Source organism: Sebastes fasciatus, chromosome 3, assembly GCF_043250625.1.
Source record: "Sebastes fasciatus isolate fSebFas1 chromosome 3, fSebFas1.pri, whole genome shotgun sequence".
Classification (NCBI taxonomy): domain Eukaryota; kingdom Metazoa; phylum Chordata; class Actinopteri; order Perciformes; family Sebastidae; genus Sebastes; species Sebastes fasciatus.
The window spans coordinates 10,517,958-10,529,299 of NC_133797.1; the positions used below are offsets into that span (position 1 = coordinate 10,517,958).

Below are 11,342 nucleotides of genomic sequence, written 5' to 3' on the forward strand. Positions count from 1 at the left end.
CCGGTCAGAGACGATAACATTTCTCTTCCGGGGCTGAAGCAGGAAAAGCCAACACTAGGATCAGCAGTGATTCATGGAGAGACCTCCGTCTGCTCAGCTAACATTACTGCCAAGCAGCTGAAATATAGAGTGATATTGTGGTTTTAGCTGACGTGTGTCGCCTCACTGTGTTGAGCGATGCTCGTTCATGTCTATGAACGCTGACTTTCGTTGACTTAACGGCCACAGGCGTCAATGTTAACAAGCATTTCTGAAAGTTACAAATAGTCCCTTTAAATGTTTTGAAAATATTAAAAGGCCTCATTACTGACATTCCAGCCTTTAAAATGTGTACTGGTGTTCCCATTCTGGCCCCCTTATTGGTAATGTCTATATTCTATATAATCTATATATCTATATGTCATATTCCTCCCACACCTACCATAAAACTACATTTGTTTTTTGGTTGCTTCTCTCTTTTTGTTAGTCGCCACCATTTGCACTAGACATCAGTATCTCTTGTTTCCGAGGCTCAGTGAAGGCATCACCGTGAAGGCGTCACCGTGAAGGCGTCACCGTGGTCCCGTGAAGGCATCACCGTGGTCCATCACCAGCTGCAGCTCCGTCTCAGTGTACACAGACAAGATGGCGGCTTCATTGGAAGACGAGTTTGAAGATGCTCCTGATGTGGAGCCGTTAGAGCCGACGCTGAAGAACATCATCGAGCAGAAGTCCCTCAAGTGGATCTTTGTGGGTGGAAAGGGAGGTGTCGGTAAAACGACATGTAGGTGAGTTGAAGGGGAAAAGCTCGTTAGCCTTCATGCTACGACGCGAGCTAACAGAGCTAACGTTAGCTTAGCTGCCCTCGTTACTTGACGTGGATCATTCAGATGACTCATACGATGTTTTTACATAAGAAGAATCCTATGAGCGATATATTATTAGTTAGAAATCATTAAAACACAAGTCCCCTTAACCTCCCGTGTGAAGACAAGAAGGCTAACGTTGAGCTAGTTTGCCGGTTAGCTCGTTGAATGCTGTCAAGCCCTGTCACGAGCTAACGTTAGCCTGTTACCCTGACAACATGTAGTCATGACTCTAAATCCAGCTGTTTGAGCATCACGCTGCAGGATGCTGGTTCTCTTCTGGCCTTGTGCTCATTCAAAGGGTAACTGTGTGTTAGCTTGTGGCTAAGCTAATCAACAGCTAGGTCACCTGTGTGGGTGATGAATAATACCAGCTAGCATTAGCTGACAGGTCTGCACAACAGCTGACACATGACGCTGTCGTTAAAGCCATTGAGTGATGCTTACAATGTATTAAGCATCTTAATTGGATTGTTTTCCACTGTTTGGTTAGGATTTTTCTTTTTGTGTACTTGTTGTTTAACTTTTGTTGTATTTTTAAAATGATGTTAGTTTAGATCTTTCTTGTTATTGTTTTTTTCTGGGGTTGGTGGGAGGTCTTTTGTATAAGCCTAGGGCTTCTTGACCTCTCCTGACACATCTCTTGTTTTTTTTCATTGACTGGATTTTGTGCAGTTTTATATATGTGCAAATAAATAAATAAAATATCAAGAACAATATATCAAAAGCAGGAATAAGCAACATTTAAGAAGCCTGTGCTAGGTAATGCCACAAAGTCAAATATGATATTTTTGCCAACGTGAGTGTGCCGTTACTTTTGGTCTGTGACGATTAGTGCTTTCAGATACATGTAAATACCTGGTGCACACAAAGGTTTAGAGTCAGTCAAAGCCCTGTGGGTTTGACAGTCAAAGCCCTGTGGGTTTGATAGTCAAAGCCCTGTGGGTGGGTCTGACAGTCAAAGCCCTGTGGGTTTGATAGTCAAAGCCCTGTGGGTGGGTCTGACAGTCAAAGCCCTGTGGGTTTGATAGCCACAGTTACAGGCATTAATTGCATGCACCTAGAACCATTTAAGTCCAGAGAATGTATCCCTTAGCTGTAGTTTACGTTATGCAACTGTTAAGATCAGGAAAAGATAACACACTAAAACCTCTTTTGTGTTTTTCTCTAGTTGCAGTTTGGCTGTCCAGCTCGCTGCTGTCAGGGAGAGTGTCCTCATCATCTCCACCGATCCCGCTCATAACATCTCGGATGCTTTTGACCAGAAGTTCTCAAAGGTGCCTACTAAGGTCAAGGGCTATGAGAACCTCTTTGCAATGGTAAGTCTAAGCACTGCATTACAAAAACATCCGCACAGGAAGACACTACAGGCAGAGATTGAAGTATAAAACTCACAACCTGTTTTTATGGAAGCAAATTCTTAACTTAATTCTTAAGTCTCAACTAACAGTTGAGCTGCGATTGTTTTCCAAAAGGCTTTTCTTCCAGCAGACATTTTGACTTGTCACAGCAGAAACGGTACAGGTGTAACTAATAACATGAATTAGTGTCTGTTCCATGTAATTGTCTCAGCACCTTTATGGTCATTCACTTGTCAGATGAGAGAAAACTTTTAACATATTTCGTTCCCTAAAATCAAATAGGATGCCGGGAATTTAAACAATAAAGATAATAAAGTGGAAACAGCAGAATTAAATAAGAATATTTTTTTGTAAACCCTAATACATCATGTTGGAGTGACAAAAATGGCACAAGTGTTATTGATAACTAGAGCTCTGTTCTGTTCAGGCGTCCCAGTAAGCTATGACGCTGACTACGTTTACCTGCACAAAATATTCATTTTTAGCCCTTATTCCGAAAACGTCAATATTCCTAAAAAGCTGTTTACATGGCTAATGGAAATTAATATTCCCATTTACATGCAGCTGTCAAAATAGGATTCTTTCAGAGTTTCCCACCGGCGGTGGACTTGTTCAACCGTGCGAACACAGCCCCACTCTTTTATTCTGTCAACCACCTTCTTGAAAGACTTTCATAATGTTTAAAAGTAGGTGTGTTTCTCCTTCCGTTCAGAAATGTGGGCTTTTCTTTTGGACATGCATCTCTATCCTAGCCATGCAAACTGTTGGATGGATAACTGGTCAGAATATTGTCATATATCAAAAGTCTCCCAAAATGAGTTTGACTAGTGGATATAAACATAGCTACAGTTGTTAACAAAGAGGTTTATTTATGCTGTTTATGGAAAATGAAATTTAGTGCATGAGGTAACTATCTCTTTAGTGTCATGAGGATAGTCCGTTCCACATCTGGGTCTCAAGCACAAACCATCATTGTATAATAACAAACTGAATTGCTGCTGGAGGCCCTCCGTTTGGTGAAATATGCTGCTGATTCTTTGTGTCTGTGTGAGTGCAGGAGATTGACCCGAGCCTCGGTGTGGCAGAACTGCCTGATGAGTTCTTCGAGGAGGACAACATGCTCAGCATGGGTAAGAAGATGATGCAGGAGGCCATGAGCGCCTTCCCTGGCATTGACGAGGCCATGAGCTATGCGGAGGTCATGAGGTAAGACAACATGGTCACCAGAAAGCCACATAGCACTTTTTTAGTGGTATTGCTGACCAAGAGTTGCATTTACTTTGCGCAGTAGTGTGACTGAGCTAATAAATAGAGTTGTTCCGACACCGATACCAGTATTGGAAATTAGTCCGATACTACCCAAAATTCGGTATCGGCAAATACGCCAGTCTATGCACCGATCCGATAGCATAATTTATTAACCCAGAAAAAAAATCAACTTGTTTAACCAGAAATCAATTATTCTTCTTCGTTGCTCCAAAACAGTAGCCTTCACTGTGCTGTCGCCCTGGATGTATCATGGCTGCCACTGGCAACTACTGTTTTAGAGCAGGGAAGAAGAACTGACTGCAGGTAGTTTGTCACGTGACGATAGCAAACAACAACAGTGCGGTGCTAGTGGAGAGTGTAACGGTAGTCACAGCGAGGAAAATGTCAGCTATTTAGCAATATATCACAGTGGAAAATCCAAGTAAAGCAGTGATATGTAAGGCTTCCATTTTGAGGAGTGACACTAGTGTTGCCAATTTCAACACCAGCAATCTTATAAAACATTTGAAGACGCATCATGCGAAAGAGCACGACGACTTCACCAAGGGGACAAAAAAGGACGAACTGCAGCAGCAAATGTTGGAAACCGCATTCCAATGATTAGATAAATCCCACAAAGATAGCCCAAAAGTGACGAAGATATTAAACGCTGGTATCGGATCAGTAATCAGTATCGGCTGATACCGCAAGTTCAGATATCCGAATCGATATTGGGAAGGTAAAAATGGTATTGAAACATCTCTCCTAATAAAGAAATGGTAGCCAGTGTGATACTAACTCACCGTTACTGTCTACCTGTACCCCAGGTTAGTGAAAGGAATGAACTTCTCAGTGGTGGTCTTTGACACTGCCCCTACCGGTCACACGCTGCGGCTGCTCAACTTTCCCACCATCGTGGAGCGTGGTCTGGGCCGCCTCATGCAGATAAAGAACCAGATCAGCCCTTTCATCTCCCAGGTGAGGAAAGACGAGCACATCCACTCACTCATTGATTTTACAATTTTTTTTATGTGAGTTTAGATGTCTGTAAAAGCTCCACAAAGCTACTGTTGAACTTGAAGTAAGGATGATGCAAAGTGGAAGGGTTAAAAACAACAACAGGCAAATAAAGTTTATATGTCTTCTCTATTTCTCTGTCACTCTTTGTAGATGTGTAACATGCTCGGTCTGGGTGACATGAACGCAGACCAGCTGGCCTCTAAGCTGGAGGAAACCCTGCCAGTCATCCGCTCAGTCAGTGAGCAGTTCAAAGATCCTGTAAGTCACTCCGGTTGCATTTATATATACATTTTAACGCCACTAATGTCTTTAACGCATTAACGCAACTTGCGATTTTTAGGTTGTAGCGGGCTCTTTTTAAAGCTAGAGTGAAGATACTGGTATCATATGAAAACCTAAGGAGTCCATTGGTAACAACCATGTCATACTAGTTTGTCGAGAAGGAGGCTAAATAACACTCCAAACTGATGCAAAATGTTGGCGAGGAAAAACTGGCATGGCCATTTTCAAAGGGGTCCCTTGACCTCTGTCTTCAAGATATGTGAATGAAAATGGGTTCTATGGGTATCCACGAGTCTCCCCTTTACAGGCATGCCCACTTTATGATAATCACATGCAGTTTGGGGCAAGTCATAGTCAAGTCAGCACACTGACACACTGACAGCTGTTGTTGCCTGTTGGGCTGCAGTTTGCCAAGTTATGATTTGAGCATTTTCTATGCTAAATGCAGTACCTGTGAGGATTTCTGGACAATATTTGTCATTGTTTTGTGTTGTTAATTGATTTCCAATAATAAATATATACATAAATTTGCATAAAGCAAGCATATTTGCCCACTCCCATGTTAATAAGAGTATTAAATATTTAAAAAATCTCCCTTTTAAGGTACATTTTGAACAAATAAAAAATGTGCGACTAATTCGCAGAACAACTCAACACTTGAACTGGTCATATTAAAAGCTTTCTGTAAATGTGTTGTAACTCCTCTTTCCTCCCGTCCATCAGGAACAGACCACCTTCATCTGTGTGTGTATCGCTGAGTTCCTCTCCTTGTATGAGACGGAGCGGCTGATCCAGGAGCTGGCCAAGTGCCGCATCGACACGCACAACATCATCGTCAACCAACTTGTTTTCCCCGAATCAGACAGGCCGTGCAAAATGTGTGAAGCCCGCCATAAAATTCAGTCCAAGTATTTAGACCAGGTAAGAGACAGTAGTTTGTTTTTGTAATACGGCTGCATAAATTGTAGGGGTGGGAAAAAATTGATTCATCTATGTTTTTGTTTTACGATTTTGAAATAGATTTTTTAATGCCAGATTCAATATAAGTGCTTCATTTGAGTCTATGTGGAGGTAGAAGGAAGTTACCGCTTTTATTGTAGTCTGAATAACGTGACGTCATATCCGCTTCAATAACCAAAACCGAGAGAAAGGAGCTGACGGGGAGAGCTAGTGACAGACTTGGTGCAGTCAGTGGAAGTATACACGTGTGACTACGTCTGGTTTTCAAAATAAGGTGTTAAAAAAGGGAACTGTATATACAAAATACATATATGGAAATAAGATGAATTGGATTATATTCTCTAGAACAGTGGTCTCAAACTCAATTTACCTGGGGGCCGCTGGAGGCAGAGTCTGGGTGAGGCTGGGCCGCATCAGGTATTCCACAAAAAAAGCTTTGTTAAAAAAAAAACAATCTTCTCAAACGTCATTATTAACAGTTCTTTAACTTGAATGGGTTCTTCTGAACATGAACGGTTCTTCTGAACATGAACTGTCCTGAACATTAATGGAACATTGAAGAACATGAACGGTTCTTCTGAACATGGCCTCTATTGCGTCTCCCACTTTTCCTGAAATTGTCTGTGCTCGTCACCAACCTTTCTCTTCACTGCAGGTTTGAAAAAGACATGATTGGGGCTGTGTGACAAGATATATATTCATTCCACTTGGTGTCACTCCGCAATAAAGTTGTGCCTGCTGTGTTTGTGTTGCTCTGCAATTACACCACCAAACCGCTAGTTGGCGGCGGCGTCTCTATGAGTTTCCTTCTTTCATCTGAGTGGATTTGTGTGAACAAACATTGAAAAGATGGAGGCAGAGAGAAGTAGAACTTGGTCCTGGCCGCTCAGCATCGCTGACAGACTGGACCAATCACAGCTGTTGCGGTCTGCGTCGCCGCGACGTGTAGTTACATTTCTGGAGAGGTGCACGTCAGGCTACGGCGTCGATTCAACGCAGAAGTATAAATCAAGCTTTAATCTAGTTTATGCGATGTTACACGGGCGCCGCCACAGTTGTTGTGAAATGTTTCTCTGCTTGCATCAAGCCCGGCCGATTGCCCGTCCCCGGGAGCCATATACCCCGCTGTGATTGGTAGGTTCGTTCAGCTCGGGCTCGCGCAACAAAGGGACCTTCCACGGCAAAATGCCATTCACATAAAACTCGCGGGCCGAGGGCGCCTGGTTAGCTCAGTTGGTAGAGCGAGCGCCCATGTAACAAGACTTAGTCGTGACCGCGGCGGCCCGGGTTCGAATCCGGCCTGTGGCCCTTTCCGCATCCACTCTCTCTCTCCCCCCTTTCCAAGACTATCCACTGTCCTGTCAATAAAAATGAAAAAATGCCCCCCAAAAAAAAAAACTTTATAAAAAAAAAAAAATTTGCGGGCCGCACTAACATTAAACTTTCATATCAAGGTGGGGGCCACAAAATATCGTCTTGCGGGCCGCAATTGGCCCGCGGGCCGCGAGTTTGAGACCCCTGCTCTAGAAGTATAAAACATTACATGTCCCTGATAAATTACCAAGAAAATACTACTAATTGTTGTTAAAAAAAAAAAAAAAAAACCTGACAATGACTGATATATTTGACTTCAGGACATCTCTGAATACATACAGACACAAAATCAAGCATTTTCTTTTAGGTATGAATTTAGAGATTTTACAAAGTAGGCCGTAGAAGTGTATGATTCAACTTTTTCCCATGGACTAGTGTTAAAAAAGTTAACAAATATCGCAATATCGAATCACAATACTTAAAAATCCTAATACATATCGAATCGGCACCCAAGTATTGTGATTTGTATCGATTCAGGAGATAGGCGTATCGTCCCAGCCCTGATAGTTTGCACCCAATGTCGCATGTCGTCGTCCTCAATAATGGTCTGTCTCCTCCCTACAGATGGAGGATCTTTATGAAGATTTCCACATAATCAAGTTACCGCTGCTGCCCCATGAAGTTCGAGGTGCCGAAAAGGTCAACACGTTCTCTAAGCAACTACTGGAACCCTACAAACCCCCAAATAAGTGATGTCCCTTCCTGCAGGACCTCCCTTCTCCACTCCTACAGACCACACCTTTACAGTCTGAACTCACCTCCCTCAACCAGCCTCAAACCCTGCAGTAACAGCCTCAAGTTGATCCACTCAGTCCCCCTCAGTCCGTCATCCAAAGCAGAGCACTGCTACAGCAGGACACACGCCCTTGTTGAAGGGGAGCTGATGAAATCACAAACACACATACAGTACATAACCTGTTATATTGTTTGAGAGAGCCTTACTCTCTGTTCACCTCCTCTTTCCTTCATATCCTCTGTGTGGCAGTTGTACTATTCCTACTTGAAGCATTTAACTTTGTCTCTACAAAAAAATAGTCCTTCCCCTCCTCTTCCATCCTTTGCAGTGTCCCATCTCAGTTGTGAAAACAAAGTGTTTCCAGCGACGGTGCTCCCGTATTCCAGGATAAAACGGCTTTCAGATGGTTGATGTTTATGCCTTGTTTATTCTGTGTGGTTTGGTGGCCGTGTTTGTTCTCCAGTTTGACTTTTGACTAAAATTTCATGCGAATTCATCTCTCACATTTGGAATTTACATCAAATTTATAGAGATTCATGGCAATGAAAAAAAGACAATTACCTTTAAAAAAAAAAAGAAAGATAAACCCAAAACAATATGACCTGTGGTCTTTGTTCTTTGCCAAGACCATCCATCTTATTGCAATTAAGCAAACCAGAGCAGTCTATAATGTGTCTTTTACCATGTGACACATCATTAGACCTCACATTAACATGTGACCCTGGTGTAAATGCAGTAACCTAATGTCTATGAGATTTTGAATCTAGTCAAGTTGGGAGCTTTATATCCATATATGGCTATGTCATTGTTTGAACTGGACAGTCTTAAAAGCCTCAGTAAGTTATTTTAGGCCACCGTGGTCGCTTCAGGTGGTATGTGGTTGAGACGGCACCAGTTTTATGAGATTCAAAGGCAAGAATGTGTGATGAGACTCTTGACGTTTGAGCGGCAGGAAGCTGGTTCCCATACAGTGCTCATAAACATCATCAAACATTCTGTGTCCAACCTGTTTACTGAGAACTATATGGGAACACTATTGAAACATATTAGTAGCCTTATTTAGTGCATCCTTAATACAAATATATTGAATGTTGGTGGATCAAAAGTGGAACAAATGAATGGCGAGTTGTTAAATAGAATCCAAGCATCTTTGCCCTGGTGATTGAATACTGGCCTCTGATTGGCTCGCCTGATACTTCCAACAGGTGGATACATAATTGCCCCCTTTCTGTCACTGAATGCTTTTGAGTCAATAATCTGTTTTCTATAGACTTTTCTTTAAATTATGTTGCGAGTGTTAATTAAAACAAACTTGCCTCTGACGAGAGCCTTTTGTCATTCTTTTGATCTGCGAGCTGCTTATTTATTTAACTCTTATTTGACGTAGACGGAAGCAAATTGTCATACGAGTGCGCGGATGTAAACCGACCAGACTGCAGATTGCCTCTGACAGAGCTAAAAGCCTCAGTTAAAGAGGACATATTATGTGTATTGTCAGGTTGTATTTTGGGTTTCTACTAGAACATGTTTACTTTAATGTTCAAAAAACACTTTATTTTTCTCATACTGGCTGTGCTGCAACACCTTATTTCCCCCCAATGTCTGAAACGCTCTGTTTGAGCTCCTGCCCTGAAGAGTTTAGTTCGGTTGACCAATCATAACAGTGGGCCCTGCTCTGATTGGTCAGCTGACCCACTGTTATGATTGGTCAACTGAACTAAACTCTTCGGACTCTGCTCTAGCTCTGTTCTAACTAGCTTTGTTTGAGGGCGTACCAGACTAGCCACTAGGCAGGTAATATGCAAATATATTACTTGGTGACATCACCACGTTGCAGAAGAAAAGGCAGGACTTCAGGCGAGGTGTTTTAGGCAGATCAGGAGCAGTGTTTCTGTAGGGGAGAGTAACTCCCTGGACCCTGGGCTTTGTAACTTTGTAGACCTTTTACATGCAAAAAATATATATAACACACTAAAGGAAAGGGGAAAAACTAGGGTTGTCAAAGTTAACGCGATAACCCGTTAACACAAATTTGTTTTAACGCCACAAATTTCTTTAACGTAATAACGCAATTGATTTTCGGAGGTTGTTGTGGGCTCAATTTTAAAGCTAGGGTGAAAATACTGGCGTCATATGAAACTAGAAAATAAGGAATCCATTGGTACCAACCATGACCGCCCAGCTTACCGCGAAGGAGGCTAAATAACGTTCCAAAACTGGCATGGCCATTTTCAAATGAGTCCCTTAACCTCCGAACTCAAGATATGTGAATGAAAATGGGTTCTATGGGTACCCACGAGTCTCCCCTTTACAGACATGCCCACTTTATGATAATCACATGCAGTTTGGGGCAAGTCATAGTCAAGTCAGCACACTGACACACTGACAGCTGTTGTTGTCTGTTGGGCTGCAGTTTGCCATGTTATGATTTGAGCATATTTTTTATGCTAAATGCAGTACCTGTGAGGGTTTCTGGACAATATCTGTCATTGTTTTGTGATGTTAAATGATTTCCAATAATAAATATATACATGTGTATTCATAAAGCAGCATATTTGTCCGCTCCTATGTTGATAAGAGTATTAAATACTTAAAAAATGTGCCATTAATCTCAATTAGGACTGACAGCCCTAGAAAAAACACTAAAGCATAATGAGTCCCCTTTTACCTTCAACACCACAGTTCAGGAGGGACTGACTTGAAATGAAAAATACAGGGGAATAACACATGTGACACCTAAACTTAATGCAGAATATCCATTATTAAGAATATTGTAGGCCTCATGAGCATCACAGGCACAGCTTGAAATAGCCAAAGTCATTAAAAGTCATCTGTTGTTGAGTGTAGCCTAATAAATGATTTCCGTTTGAAAAAAATATGTCCTGGTGGGAAGTTGCATTTGGTAACAAGTGGGATTATTACACCCCACTGGGAATTTTCTTGAGAAAAAAATAAATAGCACTGATGCAGGAAGTTGATTTTTTCTACCACTGGTATTTTTTTTTAATATTAATTTATTTATTTATTTGCACATATATAAAACTTCACAAAATCCAGTCAATGAAAAAAAAACAGGAATGTGTCAGGAGAGGTCAAGAAGCCACAGATTTATACAAAGGACCTCCCCCACCAACCCCAGGAGAAACAACCCCAATAAAAAATAAGTAAGGAAGATCTAAGCTAACATAATCTTAAAAATACAACAAAAGTTAAACAACAACAACAAGTACACAAAATGTGCAGAAAAACCCTAACCAAACAGTGGAAAACAATCCAACAAAAACAATGAAATACATACAAAAAACAGTACAGAAGAAAAGAAAATATATCTAAACATATCAAAAGATAATTAGACATCATGAATTAAATGTGATGATAATTTCCTTTTTAAAATGTTCTAAGGATAACGAGCTCTTGATAACATGTGTTTTGGTGTTCCATATTTGTACACCACGATATCTGAGGGAGTACTGGCCATGTTTAGTTTAGTAAAAAGGCAGGTGAAGATGATTAACC

At 41.4% G+C, this 11,342-nt stretch overlaps 1 protein-coding gene across 1 annotated transcript; it reads left to right on the forward strand.

Annotated features, from left to right (window-relative positions):
- Positions 1-584: 584 nt before the first annotated feature.
- get3 (guided entry of tail-anchored proteins factor 3, ATPase) lies at positions 585-9,148 on the forward strand. Its single transcript, XM_074628854.1, has 7 exons — positions 585-767; positions 2,017-2,164; positions 3,264-3,412; positions 4,282-4,432; positions 4,625-4,732; positions 5,480-5,677; positions 7,655-9,148. Exons 1-7 carry the CDS (start codon positions 625-627, stop codon positions 7,781-7,783), a joined length of 1,026 nt encoding a protein of 341 aa, XP_074484955.1. The 5' UTR covers positions 585-624; the 3' UTR covers positions 7,784-9,148.
- Positions 9,149-11,342: the final 2,194 nt, after the last annotated feature.

Excerpts from the sequence above, each read along its gene's own strand:
- get3 (XM_074628854.1), top strand. The coding sequence starts at position 625 with ATGGCGGCTTCATTGGAAGACGAGTTTGAAGATGCTCCTGATGTGGAG. Across the intron at positions 4,733-5,479 it reads GTGAGCAGTTCAAAGATCCT|GAACAGACCACCTTCATCTG; the intron begins GTAAGTCACTCC and ends CCCGTCCATCAG. Across the intron at positions 5,678-7,654 it reads AGTCCAAGTATTTAGACCAG|ATGGAGGATCTTTATGAAGA; the intron begins GTAAGAGACAGT and ends TCCTCCCTACAG.